Source organism: Falco biarmicus, chromosome 9 (assembly GCF_023638135.1).
Source record: "Falco biarmicus isolate bFalBia1 chromosome 9, bFalBia1.pri, whole genome shotgun sequence".
Taxonomy (NCBI): Eukaryota; Metazoa; Chordata; class Aves; order Falconiformes; family Falconidae; genus Falco; species Falco biarmicus.
The window spans coordinates 13,502,501-13,519,026 of NC_079296.1; the positions used below are offsets into that span (position 1 = coordinate 13,502,501).

At 47.1% G+C, this 16,526-nt stretch overlaps 1 protein-coding gene and 1 long non-coding RNA gene across 2 annotated transcripts in view; both read right to left on the reverse strand.

The window, feature by feature from the left end:
• URM1 (ubiquitin related modifier 1) overlaps positions 1 to 15,443 on the reverse strand; it is a 17,091-nt gene extending 1,648 nt beyond the window's left edge. Inside the window, exons 1-3 of the mRNA XM_056352354.1 lie at positions 15,356 to 15,443; positions 12,596 to 12,666; positions 402 to 483 (exon numbers count right to left, since the gene is read on the reverse strand). Coding sequence (XP_056208329.1) covers positions 402 to 483; positions 12,596 to 12,666; positions 15,356 to 15,390 — 188 coding nt within the window. The 5' untranslated portion in view covers positions 15,391 to 15,443. The remainder of the gene's footprint in view (positions 1 to 401; positions 484 to 12,595; positions 12,667 to 15,355) is intronic.
• On the reverse strand, positions 8,370 to 12,589 carry LOC130155264 (uncharacterized). Its single transcript, XR_008823988.1, has 2 exons — positions 10,937 to 12,589; positions 8,370 to 9,083 (listed from the first exon to the last, which is right to left on the reverse strand). It is a non-coding gene; the product is annotated as an uncharacterized LOC130155264 (long non-coding RNA).
• Positions 15,444 to 16,526: the final 1,083 nt, after the last annotated feature.

Sequence of the window (16,526 nt, forward strand, 5' to 3'; positions counted from 1 at the left end):
TTGGCCCCATTTTGACAATAAAAATACATTTCCCAGAAGAAATATTTGTTGGCATTTCTCCGACTGACTGCTTCAGCCCCAGTGATGTCAGCAGGGAACAGACAGACCTGCTAAAAACTCCTGGAACTGAGGATACACACTACACGGCTCCAAGTAACAAACAACACAGAGGTAGTATATATACATGGCCCTGCTTCACATTTCAGGTTTATAGATTTGGGGTGAGGGCTGCAAAAGGCACTCTCCTTGGAACGGTGCAAAGCGTAATGTGGGACTCCTCCCATTGTCACTTTAGCAAAGCCCATATTTTCATGGTCGTTACTTTGCATCTCGCAACCAACAGGAAAAACCGTGGGGTTCAACAGAGAGACACAAGGAGGATTCATAACAGCTCTACTTACACAGATTCCCCTTGCATAAATAATTCTGGTCGTTCTTTCAGCAGATTCTGTCTGATCCACTTTAGCAGGTTTCTGATATCCCCTGAAAGGAGAAAGGACAGCAGTTTACAAACTAGCTGACGGCTCCTAGCTGATGCCAGAACAAAGTGCTTGTTTATCCACAAAAGAGTAGATCAGGAACACACAGGACGAATGGGGAGAGCTGCAAACCTCCAGTCAAAGAAACCACCTAACAGGATTGCCCCTTCCAGCATCTAACAGGCAGCCCTGCCTCCAGGGAGCTCAGAGCTCTGCCCCAAACCCCATGGCTTGGCAGAAGAGGTTTCCTGCAGAAAATGCATCCCACAAAGAATGAATGTAGTTCATGTTGAAGCGCCAGTCCAGCGGGAGACTGCTGATGTTAAGGTTTCTTTAACACATCCCATATCCTGTGCATTCCGTTATTGCCTAACAAATTGTTGTTTAGCTCTCTATGTGTTTAATTAGATTTTAAAAGTCCAAACAAGCAAGCCTAAGAACCTGAAAGAAATAAAGACAGACATTACCAGTACCAAAATCAGTGAGAACTCTTGGAAACATGAGTTCTGGGGCACAAATGTGTAGGTAACCATGCATTAAACACGCATGTAGGCACCAGCCACAGTAGTTGTATTTTGGACACTTGCAACATCCCTCGGCGTCACACCTGCTGCTATGGCATGTTCCCCATGCTGTGCCTGCTCCCTCCCTCTACACTTTGTGCTTATAGCTTCTTTATTAAAGCTCAGCCTTTATCTTTCCATTTCAGTAGGTGACAGGAAGGATTTGTCTTCATGTAAAAGGAGGAGGAGACACTGCTGGCGGGTTTTTATAGTATCAATTTTACTTTGTGAGGCAAAAACAATTTCTTTAGTGATAGCATCAGTTAATTTCCTATTGGAGAGGTGAGAAGCGACAGAGGGGGGGAATAATCCGTTACAGGGTTTAGAGAAGCTGACAAATTGCAATGTGGAGTTCTTCTGCATTTGCCTCTATATTTCACCGTTCCACAAACCACTTCATCATTCTGAATCCACAATCAGTTATTCTCCTGGGGCTCCTTTAAACAGCCTTTTGAAAGCCCCAAAAGAGTTTTGTTTGTTTTCAAGGCGCGAGGAAGCTTTTCGAAGGCACAAATGCACCAGTGAGGGCTGGAGCCCTGCTTGCAGGATGAACGGGGACGGCAGAAGAGGTTTCCGTGTCTGTGTGGTAAGCACATCATAGTCAGGGGGAAAATTTCCACACACACTTCTGAGCTAAAACCAAACCCTGTGTACGGTTCCCTGTGTATTTACTTCACAACCAGCAAAAATAAATGCACATGTAGTGGCTTGACTCCAAGTCCTTGCCTTACCCCAGGATTTTATGGGATCACCGATACCACCCAGAGCAGAGCTGCGGTTCTTCTGAATAGCATTATCCCCATCACTTCTGTCACACCAAGGCTGAACAACCCTGGTGTAGGCAGGTGCACATCAACTAGGCAATGGGGACATATCCATCTGCAGCAGATGGGGAAAGGGGGAGGGGGACGCTCTGAGATTCCCTATGTTGCCTCCCCCTAAAACGCTTTCCAGAGCGTCAGTGCCTCAGGATGGCAGCCTCCCCCCCCAGCACACCAGTTCCACCACACGGCTGCCCAGAGCACAACAGGTATTGCTGCTTCCAAGCACTGGATCACTCTGATCAGGGCAAAAAGAGCTGCTTTGTGCCTTAAAACTGCCCCGTGAGCCAGAGTAATCTGCCTGGAGCCAACCCATGACTCCCTTGTAATGACACATAGTTAAGAGCACAAAATAGATTATTTTCTACCAAAATAGATTATTTTCTACCACCTTCCTAGCAACGTGCACCCGGGACAGCACGCGCCACTCAGAAGGTGTATATATATACCATGCCGGTCGGTCAGCCACCAGAACAAGAGTTAACTATATTCACCATCCCGTGAAAAATGCTGCTGCAACGTAAAGCCCTCAGGATCTCACACCCAAACGGCTCCTGCTCTCCATCACCAAGAAATGAAAGCCGGCGAGGAAGAAAGATGGAGAGAAGCCTTCAGGAGAAGGAGGGGGGGCACAAAGGGGACACCAGCCCCACCACAGCAACGCCCGCGAGCTGTTTCATATTTATGCACTTGCGGCAGGGCACACAACAATGAGCTGTGTGATATACCATTCTCCTTGCGTGGAATAAGCAGCCCTTTCCTCTGGGACCTTTCAGGAGAGACCATTTAAACAGAAACACGCTGCACCAGCTGGATAAAAGACAGCCACCTAGAAGCAGCCTGGACGAAGGGGTGAGAGGACTGATTTATTCGAGGCTGAGCTGGAAGACTCCCTCACCCCTACTCCTTCCATAATAAGATGTTATTTTCATCCCCATCTGAGCCAACATTCATTTACTCCTCCCCAGAAGTCACACATGCACATACTGAAGAATTTAGACAGCAGGAAAAAAACCTGATACCCCTGTGCATGCCTGGAGCTTCCCCGCACCAAATTGCAATGAAAATTAAGACCCCTTCTCCACAGCCAACCTTAAGACACAATACTTTTGGTTGCTTTCTCAGCATTGAATTTTTTTCTCCCCACCTTCACATCTCTACATGCTGTACACCAATATTACTAGAACAAATCAATTATAAAGGATGAAAAATGACCAGAGCCACAACCAAACCATCTCCCACAAGTAAGATATTGAAAAGGAACAAGATTACTTCCATTGCAAGGGGTCTGGGGAGAAGCCATCTTGCAGCTCAGTGCCTCGAATAGCAGTTTTGATCAACAGCTCAGGACTCTGTATGTTATCATTTTTTTTTTTTTTACTAAGAGGTAAATTATAGCACAACCACTTATCTCTTACAGTTGCACACATAACGTTCCTAAGACATTTTCTTTCTGATACTATGCTATGGGTCTAACAGGTTTCCAGCTCCCTGAGCTGAGGATTTGCTATGTAAACAGCAGGTCCTCTACAAATGACATATAAGAAAGGAAAAAAATCTCAGCCTGGTCAGGCACCCCATCCGCTGACAAGTTAAACCATCACTATGACGCAGCAGTTCTACACTCAGGCCGGTTCTGAAGCTGGCCCCCATCACAGAACACAGGCATTTGCTATTTGCAGGAACACAGTTGTACTGTGTGTACTGCCATTTGGCTGCAAAAGCAACCATGCATTTTGGCCCAGGAGTGAGGTTCAGGTGAGAGCTGAGATGATACAGCATTTCACTCCTGCATTAGCAGCTCAAGTCCAGCTCATCCCAGTAATGAAGTATTTTTATCATTGCTGCACAGCCTCGATGAAATTGAAATCCTTTTGGTAGCCTACTCCATTTCATTCACAGCAAACAAACATGCACACTAAAAAACCCACTCTAATTATCATTAACTGTCCTTGCCATTGGCAGCATCAGTAGAGAAGCAAGAGTGAACCGGCCAAGAAAGCTGAAATATTCTCAAACTGCAAAGGAGGGACTGACACATGGTAGGAAATCCCTGTCTTATTTGTATACAGACACAGCTTCTGTTGCCTGTGCTAACAGTACATCAAACCTCTCCAAATTCTCAGGAAAAATAATCTAAAGTTAATTAAAAAAAGAAAAACAAAAAAACATTTGAGAAAACTGCTTAGTTCAAGTGCACAGATGGGAGCTCAAACCCACAATACATGCATAAAACAAATCACCCAGCGAAACACACAGCTCAGGAAAACGAAATGTGTGCTCGCAGTGACACAAAGTCATTGGCTTGTCACGCAAGCGGACAGGATGCAAAAACTGCAGCAAGTGTGCATACAAAAACCCAACAGCGTCGGCTCATTTTCAGCCCAGCTGCATCACAAACACTCCTGGTTGTGGCAGACAGAACTGCACAGTCTGCTTGGTCCTCTTGTGTATCCTCCAAGGCCTGATCTTCTGCGTAACCCCAACTGTTCCTTGGTGAAGAATCTGCTGAGCTTCCTCTGCAAGAAAAATGCAACTAAGAATCCATTTTAGCACTGCCTGGAACAAGTGTCTGCATTCATTTCCACCCTCAAAACCAGGGCTGAAATCCATAGATCTCTCCTTGCTCAATAAAACCTCCTGGGCCTGACAGATTCATCAGTGATAGCTCAGCAAAGAGAACCCTCACTGTGTGCAGAGAGAGACCAGGTGCCTTGAGTAAGAAACACCAAGCTGCGTGTTGCACTAGAAGGATCTCATGCTGAACCGATAAATGTGCAGAAACGCAGAAGGATTTTGTGCAACTGTAATACCAGTTGACACGGGCATGCTGTTCTTGGCTCCCAGGGAGCTGCTCAGGTTGCTGACAGATTCAAGAGCAGGCACATGCAACGACCAGACACCCTCCTGTCCCCTGCCTTAAAATCTGCATACAAACCCACATGAAGCACACAGTGCCTCAAAGGGCACCCAGAGGGTGTGATTACACCCATATTCTTGCACTGGCTGCAGAACTGGGAGCTTATTTCAGGGAAACAGGGGAACGCTATAAAGGCCGAATCATGAAAAATTCCCTTCTGGTCTGTAATAAATAAGATATATGCAGCACTGGTCACTAAGGGGTCAGTGCTGCAAGAGCACAGCGCTTTCCCTAGTCGCCTTGTGGATACCTCCCTGTGGGGTACCACTTCTTTGACCCAGAATAAGATCATTTATCATACTGACCATGGCTGAGCTCCAATTTACTGAGGTCACTAACTCTGGACGAGCGCTGCTCCACCCACATTCTCAGCCACCGGCCTGTAACCATGACAAAGCCCCTTCCCTGCCGCTCCTCTGCCATTATTCCCCCTGCCTGCATGGAAATGTATGGAAAGACAATTTGTATGCCCCTTTCCCTGCTTAAGCATCTTGTTTTTAAAATAGATGAACCAGCTCCCAGTACCTGCTGCCCCTCCAGGTGCATGCCTTCTCTGCTTTTGAATCTGATGTCCCTCCAGGAATCTGGTTGTTACAAAACCTGACCTAAGGGATCCTTCAGACTCCTCCAGCCTCCCATCTGATATGCATTTGCTGAAGCAGACGATGGTTTGCCACAAACTGCAGAAGACGCTGATATAAATGGGAGTCACAGGCAAATGGGTTCAGTACTATGCAGAGTGAGCAGCAAGGCAAAATTTTGCAGCAAGAGCAAAATCCTTTTTCTCTGACAAGTGCACCAGCCAATCCTGCCACACATTGGAGTGGGCAGTGATTTAAGTAATAGGGGAAAAATAAGGGGGTAACTACAGCCAGACATAAAAGAATCCCAATCGTTGCTCTCATCTGTTCTTGTCTGCTACAAACACCAAGGTCTTAGCTTCCGTAATTTTTAATTGCATTATGACATCTTTTTCTTGCTTCTCTGCTAGAAGAGCAATGCTCTGCTCCATTTTCTTGTGTCTGCAAAATGGGAAGGGATCACAGGGGTCTTTCATAGCCCTCCTGTTAGCAGTGAAGATTCAGATCCCAGCCACCACCCAGCAGTTCTCAACCCTGAGATTTTAATCACAACACTCATGAACTGGAGAGGCGCTGCTTGAGATCTTCCACTCCCCGCAGATTGCTGGTAGGAGAACACAAGTTCAAGGGATCTCCAATCCCACTCGCAAGCCAGCAGCAAGCCTCCAGATCCATCAGCTCCTGTGACAAACAAAGCACTCCAAGCTTATTCTCAGGGTAAACCTAATCCCTACTCATTTCCAAAGTCAGAGCATCTAATCCTGTAACACCCAACGCTATTGTCATTTCAGGCTCCCAAATAAATGCTAGTGTACCAAACTGTCTCTTTTAATTAGGATCACAAAGCACTAGTGCTGGCCCAGGGTCTTGCCTCTTGTTCAAAATTGTGAAAGGAAGGAACTGGGCGAGCCTCAAAGACTACTGCACCAGCAGCGAAGTGCCAGATTGGGAATCCCAGGCATTAAAAATAACATCTCCTTAACAGGTCCTGTGATTTTATCCCACTGCCAGTGCAGACTTATTCTCAACAAAAGACCAACCCAAGCCTTGACCGCTCTGATTTCAAGATGCTTGAGCAATGTAGACCTGCTACCAAACTCCAAGGAGACCGTGACATGGTCTAATAGTTTTTGCAGTCAGGAATCTTCTGCTAATGCACCAAACTCCCATTTCTTCATTCCTCCCTATCAATCTATGCTAGATGATATTGCATCACCCTGGCTATAATCTGTCCTTCCCAATGATGAAGGAGATATCCCACCTCATCACTTTCCCATTCATTTATCCTGCTTAACCTTGAATGTTGGTGGTTAATTTTATTTTTTTTTTAAACTGCTCAGGAAGACAATTCAGAGAATGCATTACTAGCTGCAGACATAAAGCTCAGCTGAAACCCATCTAACTGATTATTTCCCCTCTCTCCTGTTTTCCCAGCTTCTGGGTTTTGTGTGTATGCACGCACACCGAGGGTTAAAAAGGAAAACCTTATCACCATTACAAACCACTGCAGTGAGCTGTGAGAGCCGAGACCCCAGAGGAAGGTGGCTGCTCCTGCCAGTGCAGAGGGCTTCCCCAGCAGCCTGGCACTGCCCTGCACGAAGCCAGCCTGGCAGAGGGAATCCCCTGGGCTGGGCTCTCCCTGGCACTGCCAGCTGGATCAGAAAGCGCCTTGAAGTCAACTCCTTGCCCCCCTCCTAGCTTGGCTGGTGTACCCTCTGGCTGCTGGACTTGTCGGTGTCTCAGCTCGGCTCAGGAACTGCCATGATTTTATTCCTCTAAACACAGAAATCACACAGCATCCAGCCCTCGCCTCTCACTTTCAGGCTCAGATCTGCTTTGCTATAATTAGACTTTCATATAGGGGAAGCATCATTAAACCGATTCCTGTCCACCCAACCCAGCCACCCCCACAGATACTCCAAGCTCCTCAGTCTTACTTGAAAGGGGAAAAGAAAGGGCCAGTGAGATGATCAGGGTGGAGGAGAGGGGGGGTAAGATTTACAAGTGAATGGAGGTAAGAATGGAGCAGTTTGTGGGATAAAGGGGCTGCAGAGGGAGCTTTACAGATGTGCAGAGGGACGGCGGCTCATTGTTTAATTAAGCAGAAAGTGGCTCTTTTGAAAAGCAATTTTGCACAGGAGCTCTGAGCTCAGCAAACAACTCCTGCGAGTGAGGGCAGGAGGAGAAAGGAACAGCTGGCCCGGAGCCGTGTGAACCGCATGCTAAGCGGTTTAAAGGGCCCGGATCCTCCTCCCCAGCCCTGCTCCGCTGCCACCCTCTGAACAGTGCTGTCAGCACAGCAAATCCCACCAAGAGAAAAGGGAGAGCAGGGAGGGGGGGCTGGCACAGAAAGGTTATCCTGCTAGGTGTCCGCACTGCAATACAGCGGCTGGGAAGGAGGGTGGAACAGCCAGGCTTTGTTATCCCAGGGATTTGGTCACACACAAGAGCTGGTTTCTCGGTGCCTGGGAAGCTCCTTCCACAATGAGTTGGGATGAGCTGAGCTGAGAACGCGGCTCCGCGGCCTCGCGCTGGGACTGCTCCTGCCAGGGCGGCCGTTGTGTCCCCGCTCCCTCTGAAGGGCTCGTTCCTTGCGCAGAGGTCGCGTGGCCTCGCTGGGACGGCGACCCGAAGCCACGCACGCAGCCACTTAGCCCCACGCCAAGGCTGCAAACGCGCCCGCTCGATCGCAGCAGCAGCAGCAGCCCTGCAGCATCACACCAGGCTCCTGGTGCTGCAAACACGGCTGCTCGCACCGATTGCTGGAAAGAGCAGCCGGGATCCAGGGCTGAGCTAGTCCAGCCTGAGGTCCCACCCCGCATAACCCACCGAGTCCCCTTTCCTGGCCAGCAAAGGTATAATGACCCGCCTAAGAGAGACGCACAAGCAGGGGAATAACCGGAGTCCTCCAAGACCTGCGAGCACTATACACCGTGGTTAAAAAGATTTGACTGCATGAATTTCACAAAGCTATGGGTTTTTTTATGATTTTTCTAATAAGCCTCTGCATTACCAAATGTATTTTTATTCTTTCTTTAGAGCAAGTTTTAAAATGTTAGGAATAATAAACAGAGCAATAAATATAAAAGAAAATATTCCAGATTATTAGTAACTTGACCACGATGTACTACCTACCAACAGCACCAGGCACTTACAGATAATGGATGCCAACTGTCACTCTTGGTTTTGCACATTGTTTTGGCATAGCACCCCAGTCAACTCTGAACACACGCCACGCTGAATTTTTTAAGCCATTCTGCCTGTAACACAGGTCTGATCTCTTGAGATCCCCAGTCTCTTTTCCGAGGAGATGAATGCTCCCAACTCCCCAGCAGTCCTCCATGCTGCGCAGAACAAGCCCCCTGGAAAGCAAAGCTCTCGAGGAGCAGACCATGCTCTTCTTCTCTATGGGGATTTACCATAAGCAGCACTTGGCAGATTATTTTAATTTTCCCTCTAAAACCCCCCTGATTAGCAACAGGCTTTTTCCCTGGGGTTTTGGTAAAGGGAAACCACAAACAATTACCAAAACACACTAATTAAAAATTTATCCTTCCAGATTTGTAAGTGCCAAAACATGCAGTGAATTCTTGATTACCCCAGAAGGTCCAAGCGATCACTGCTGAAACTGGTCACTGCTGCTCCAAAAACACAAGTCCCATCACTGAAACCACAGGAGAAGCTGGAATTTGGAGGCCTGCGACCAGCAGCTGAGCAGCCTGCAGCACAACAGCCAGAGACTTTACAAACAGCCCCAACCTCCACATACAACATCCAGTAGACAGCACAGAAGAGAGGTTTTGTAAACACTCTTCATCAGCATGATACCGCTGAGCTAAACCTGAAATGACTACAAGGGTTAAACAATGCCAGTGACTTCCTACCCTTCCAACAGCATCCCACAACTTGCATGGCCATAGACAAATCCACCACTGTGAGGCCCAGAGAGATGGAGGAAGGAGCTCCGGCATCACTTGCAGAGCAGTCATACAATGATCTATTTGATTACTGAAGCACTTGGTTAAATTACTGTGGCTTGTTTCAGGAGGAGGCTGCCAAATACATTTTCAGTTTTTAATTTAGGGTTTCTCTCTTTTATGCTCCATTGTCTCTAATAGCCTCTTAGATGCTTGGAAATAAAGTTGATTTCCCTGCCAATTTAATCCTCTCTCCATGTGACAAAGATCGTTATTCCCCCAGCTGCTTTCTCCCACACACACTGTTTTTACACAGAATAAGCTAACAGGGCATAATGCCTTTAGATCCTCTAACAGCATTATCAATGATATCATCAAAATAGCCAGCAATTTGGGACAAGATTCTTGTTTAACTTGAGGTCTTCTTTCCACAGCAGCTCCTGTACAAGTGTGGCTTATGTAAATCTCTCTGCCTTGGCAGATAAAGCACACCTTTTTAAGTTCCTACTTGGCAGCAACTTCAACATGCAGTCTAATACAGCTCCGCTTGGGAAATAAAGAACCGCTGTTTTACTGATGTTAGGACACAAAAAAACTCTTGGATAATAAAAACAGGTCCCACCACACGGCTGTACCCCTCATGACTTGCTCTTGTCCCATTTGCAGCTTCCTTCCTCCTGCCTTTCCTACTCCCTCCAGGAGCCCATCTCCAGGCATCACAAAAGGACAGAAAATCAAATCTTGAAAAAGTTAACTGGATCTGGAACCCACCTACTTTCCACCTAGTGCCTGTTACCAGGAAAAAGGAAATGACCACAGAAGAAACAAACAACATTATTATCACTCAGAGAACATTGCCCCCATCAACTATGAAGCACAGCTTGTTTTATTCACATCGATATTTGTAGGTATTTCTTTATATAATTTTCCACCTCCCCTCATCTCTGGGATATGTAAAAAATGCCTAAACAATTAAAATATAGCTGGGCCCAATGTCCCAGAGAGAAGCAGCTGCTCTGCAAAAAGGAGGACAATGACAAAAGTAGAAAGGAAGAGTAGGTAAGAGAGGCCAAATGGCCAAAAATAAGCTTGACGGCTAATGAAATCAGTTAAAATGGGGTTAGAAGTGCAGGTCTTCAAGCAGCGTTCATACTACGGATCTCTCCCCAGAGTATTAAGTAATAAACGTACAGGGTAAGGTAAGCAACAGGATGCACTGAGTAGAACTGAGCCGTTTTACTTTACTTCTCTAATCGTTGTCATTCTGGGTGCATGAGGGCAGCAGGGAACATACTATGTACATCTTTATTTACCCAGAAATAGGCGAATTAAACTTTCTTAGTGTGAATGAGGAAAATATGTGGTGTTAGGAACAACATAAAAGTGCAAGAATTTACCAAATCTCTTATTTATCTGTTTCTGATATGATTCTACTGATTCCTCACCACTACAACATAATTCTCATCTTGAAATACTGTGAGGGGTGTCTCCAGCAACCCCTTACTGTCAGACATTAACCCCACCTCTGCCTACCCCATCCCTGTGCTGGGTGTAAACATCACTATAGTAGAAGCTTCGCGATTCAGCGTCTGCTCTTCAGCCACTGCAATCCACAACCAACCCAAAACCAGAAACCTCCCTGTCACTCAACGCACATGAAAACAGCGGGCTGCAAACCAGGGGAGCTGGCAAGTGGGCACACTGTCCATTCTGCCACTCTTGTTACAGGGGTAGCAGCATCTGAAAAAACAAGGCAGCGTGAAAAGCTGGGAGCAATAATGTGTTAGATGAATCTAGAATGAATCACCGGAGATCATGAGTTTGAACCTTGAGTCTGAGTCAGATCTTCAGGGAAAGATTTATTCTTTAGGATAAATCCAGCTCCTAGTGAAGTCTATAGAAGTCTTCCCAGCAGCTTCAAGTGGAAATGGATTAGGCCACATACAACTGCACCGCTGACAACCATCGGGCTAGAAGAATCATGCTTTGATATTAATCCCCCACCTCCTTCCCCTGACAGAAATAAACATCTCATGTAATAACCCCTTCTTCTTGAGCATCTGATCATGGTTTGAACACCATCAATGAAGCACATATAAGTGGGTATTTTAAGTTTACAGAATGCTGAGGAAAATTATGCTCCAGCCTCCAAGTTTATAAAACAACTAAATGAGTGTTTTGGAATTTTTTTACTACCTTCCATTTATGGATCTTAAGTGCTTTAAGAGTGCTGGAATTTAATGCTGAACTCTCTTGTGATACGTGAAAATATCGCTACTACTTCACTAGCAACAGGGGAAAGTTAAGCAACAGAACTAAATTCACAAAGCAAATCAGCATCAGGTCACGTTTCTGGATCCCTAGTTCCTGTCCTTAACCACAACATAACACACTATTCCAGTGCTCCTATTATATTTGAATTATACATACTAATGTCCAAGCATCAAAAGCGCTTCTACCAATCTCTAATTACTTCCAGGCACGGCAAGGAGATTTCAGGCCTGAACGTTCACAGTACATAGATTATGGTATTAGTCATTCATGAGATATTAGTTGTTAACATTCCCTGATGCTTTGTATTATTTCAGTTTATAATCCCACTCTCAAGCATTAGCATTGCTATCTAACTTGAAGAATTCAAAACATACCTGCAGCAAAATTACATTGTAACTGAAGTATGCACACACATAAGGAGAAACGAGAGTTAGTGTACAGCACTTCTCAGTATTGATACTCCAAATCACAAACCAGAGAAAGGCAGGATGACCAGCACACATTTGAGCATTAGGCTTTGCCATTTTCAGCTGCACGGTTAATACAAAATGATTACATATACTTGAAAGTCAGATGAGTAGATAAAATACATTTATGTTACATTGCTATACACACACCCACATATCTGTACAATACATATATATGCACACACATACATATACGCCTCTTGGAAACCTCAGAACAGGCAAGAAAAAACAAAGGGGAAAGGAGGTTATCAGCGGTTTCAAGTATCAAGCAAGACAAATGCAGACTGGATGGAAACATTCAGAGGCTGCTGTCTATCCAGAAGGGAGGCAAAATACTTAAGGAAGGACTTGATTCACAAGTGTTTAGAGGACAGGAAAGATGCTCAGACTGTTTCTTCTTGGTATTTACTCTGAGGACTAACCATCATCTGCTGAGCTCTCTGATCCATGGCGTGTCTAAAGTGCTTTTAAAATACATTGATCCTTGTTGCCAACTAATGAAACTACTGTACAACCAGCTTTGTTTCATTTGTTGTCATTCTTTCAAGTTAACTAACAGGTTCTGATACTCACAAGGTTCTGGTTGACAGGGCAAAGTCACCTGATGCTTTTTGACACCATCGAACAAGAGTTCTGCACCACCTCTGAAATAAAAACAATGAACCACTGAGATTTTGCTTTATTGTCAAAAAGAAGACAGTACAAAAGAGGCGATTTACATAGATGCCACAACAGAGAAAACAAATGACACAGACTATATTTATCACAGGATTCTCTTTGTCTTTTTTTCCTCTCTCAAACCACAAGTTCATAGGGGAAGCTGCCAGCTCCCATCGCCAACACATACAGGAGGCTCCAACGCGGGCCAGAACCCCACGGTGCCAGGCATCATCCCAGAGGAACAGGAAGATGGCTCCCATCTCAATGCACTTACAAACTGCCATGCAGTGTCTAACCTAACGCTTTCCCTCTCCCTTCAGCTATCGGCACTGCTTCCATTCAAACAACATCACAGCCACCGCCCTACATCCAACACTGCTCATCCCTAACACCTTTTAGCCAGAAGTCTCAAGGTATTTCACAAAACATGAAAAATCATACCATCCTTCTGGAATAAACATTCCTCCGGTTCCCACTTATGAACAGAGAGAAGAAATGACTCACATGAGGTTACACAGCAAGTCAGCTGCAGAGCCAGCAGTCCTTGAGTCCTGGCAACCCTTTCTTCATCTACTTACTACAAAGCATTCCCTCTTGGGAAGGACTTGACTGGGAGAAGCAAGCAGAGTAAGCAACAATGACAAGTTCAAGTGAAAATAAATAAATACCCAGTCTTCCTCCACTGAACAACCTGATGAACATCCCTCTTCCAATATTCAGAACGTACTGGGGAACTAGCCTCAGATAACTAAGTGATGGCCTCTGCAAGCACAAGAGATAAAGCATGAGCAAAATATGCAGAGGCTGGCAAGTACAGGAGCTGGTCCTAAAAAAATGGGATTTAAATTGAGTCCAGGTACCTAATCTCCTTAGGCTCTTAGAAAAAATAATTAACTTTTGTAACTGCAACTTACAACCCTCAGCAAGCTCCTCCCCTATATTCCTTTTCTGGAAAGAGAACAATTGTGAAAATCTTGAACTTCACAAACACAAATTAGTTTTCCTGATGCTGTGAGGCAACAGGCCAAACTCAGAAGATTATAAAACTTTATCATGTGAGCAGGAACAACACTAATTAACATGAACGCTACCTCAAGGTAAGCATCACAGAAGCAGACAGTGTGAGCTCTCGACTCTAGACTGAACAAGGTGGCCAAAGTTTTAATCCTTAGGAAACACCTGAAAAACTCAACTCACTTGATACTCAACCGAGGCAGAAAAATGACCAACCCATTTTCAAAGGGCATATAATTGTGGCAAAATGTTCTTCCAACTGAAACGTGGATTACTTCAGAAAGATGTTCTTATTAAGCTACTTTCTGGAAACTTATTAGTGCCTCGCATCCCTTGGAAACCAACATGATAGAGAAGTATTTAAACTAAATAATCTCCACCTAAATATCAACAAAGATACATCCAGACATTTCTAAGTTCCTTTAAATTCAATATCTAAAAATGTCACACTAGGTTTTCTTGGCTTTGCAATGGAAGAGCACAACAGGACCCTTGTTATGCCCTCAGCAGCGTTACTTATATGCAGCAACTCTCCTAAAGAGCACTCTGTTGGTGTTCTTCCACCAGCTCACAAAAAATAGTTATCTGAAAATTGAAGCAGCGATTATTAACATGAGCTGAGATTCATGTGAGAGAACAAGTCACAACAATTATATGAAAAACATTTTTTTATGTAATGAAAACAAGGTCACGCTTTGTTACAGCGGGAAATGTAGATTGCAAGATAAGGTCCTTCTGTGATGTGCTAGCTGTGAGGAACTCAGCTGTGATTTGTACATAGAGAGCTCATTTATGCATTTCCAAGGGAAGCAAAAATGCATCTCACTCTTCTGGGAAAATTAGAGTTACTGCAGCTGGAAGTGGGAAAGACTGAGGAAAGGATTCTTAAGGAGAAGGGTATTTAAAGGGTTATGGCATTTCTGTGTTTATGAAAGGGTGGGAAAAAGCGAATAAATAGCACCCTTTTAGCTTCTGCTAAAAGGAGGCTTTAACAAAATGACACAAGTATTTCCACAAATATGCACAGACTTCCACTGCAAGCACTTTAGCGTCCCAGCGCCAAAGCGTTAGCAATGCAGATGCTACAGCCACGACGACCTGAAAACTAAAACAGTACAGAGCGAGAACCGGCCGTTTCACACCCAACGAACTGAATGGAACACAAAGCAAAGTGAGAGCACGTGTCCGCACACACGAAAACACACAGAGTTACAAATACATAATGTAGAGAGAAAAAAAGCTGAAAGACGAGTGGAAGGATTTTATAAATAATTTTAATATTTAAAAAAAAAAAGGTTAGAAGGGGAGCCAGGGAAGGACTCGCAGGGAGCGCACAGCGCCGCCAGCGAGGCCAGGCCGGGGCGCAGGGCAGGGCCGGCTGCCGGCCCAGCACGGCGGATCCGGGGCCGCCCCGCAACGCCGCGGGAAGCCGCCCCGGCGGTGCTCGGCCCCCCCCGGCGGTGCTTGACGCGCCGGCCCGGTGCCCCGGGGGCGGCTGCACTCGCCGCCCCGGGCCCTGCCACACTCGCCGCCGCCCCCCAGGCCGCGCAGAGCAGCCTCTCCGCCTCAGGGCCGCGGCCGCCCCGCCGAGGAGCCCAGCCCGGCCCCACTCTCCGCCCGGGCCCCGGGCCCCCGGTCCCCGCTGCCGCCCGCGCTCACCCGAACTCCACCTGCAACGACACGGGCGCCGCCATCTTGGCGGCGGGCGGGCGGGAAAGGAAGGCGCGTGCGGGCGGCGCCGGAAGTACCGCACCGGCTTCCGGCCGCGCCGCGTTGCCCGGCAACGGCGAGAGTGGGGGTGGCCCTGGGCGCGGCAGCCGCGGCCTCGCCGGGCCCCGCCGGGCTTCCCGGGCCCCGCTGCGGCCTTGGGGCAGGCGGGCGGCGGACCGAGCGGGCTGGTCCTGGGGAGACCTCTCCGCGGAGGCCTCCTCCGTGCCGGGGCCCAGCGGCCAGGTGCAGGCTCTCCTCAGGGCTGATGCCCGGGAGGCCCGCATCTCCAGGGGTGCGCACTGGCCTCTTGCGCCAGGCGATGTCATTTTAGAACACCTATTTCTGCATTAAATCCACATCTTGTTACACACAGAGCCCCTTTTCATATGTGGAGAATGCTTCAGCCTTGCAAAAGTGAGGTGCTGAAGCAGGCGCTCCCCAGCGGCGAAGCCAACCGGCTGCTTCGCACTTAATGCAGATTTTTAGTGGGGAGGCAGCAACAGCCAGGCTGGGCACTAACGGCCACTCCGTCACCGCCAGCACCGTGGAAGGCATGCTCCTGCCGCCAGGCTGGGCGCTAACGGCTGCTCCATCACCACCAGCACCGTGGAAGGCGTGCTCCTGCGCACTGGAGCGGGCGGCAGCGTGCAGCCCCTTCTGCTCGGGCAGCCTCCCTAGTGAGTGCATCCCTGTGGCACCGGGCACCTTCCAGCACGGCGTTAAACAGCGCGGCTCACATCTGTCGCCTGTTTTGTTTTCCACATCCGTCCCCAGAGGGAGAAGTGTGTACACTGGCATGACGCAGCCATGGCGGTGACAGCTGGGCTGTGCAATGGCACAGGCTTTTCTCCCCCACAACATGGACCGGTACTGGGGAGTCTGGGTGGAAAAACCGCAGCCCCTTAACCCTCCCTCTGCTCAGTGGAGGGTTTGGATGTAAAAAATACATGTGTGCGTGCACACATGCACATAGAAATGTAATATATACACACATACGTGGTGCATTATGCGTAAGGGACATAAATTTACGCAGACAGATTGCTCTTCGTTTATGCTAACGGGGGTCAGAATATGCCTAACCCCGAGAGCAGAAGGTGGTGGTGTTTGTAATGGCCTTTTG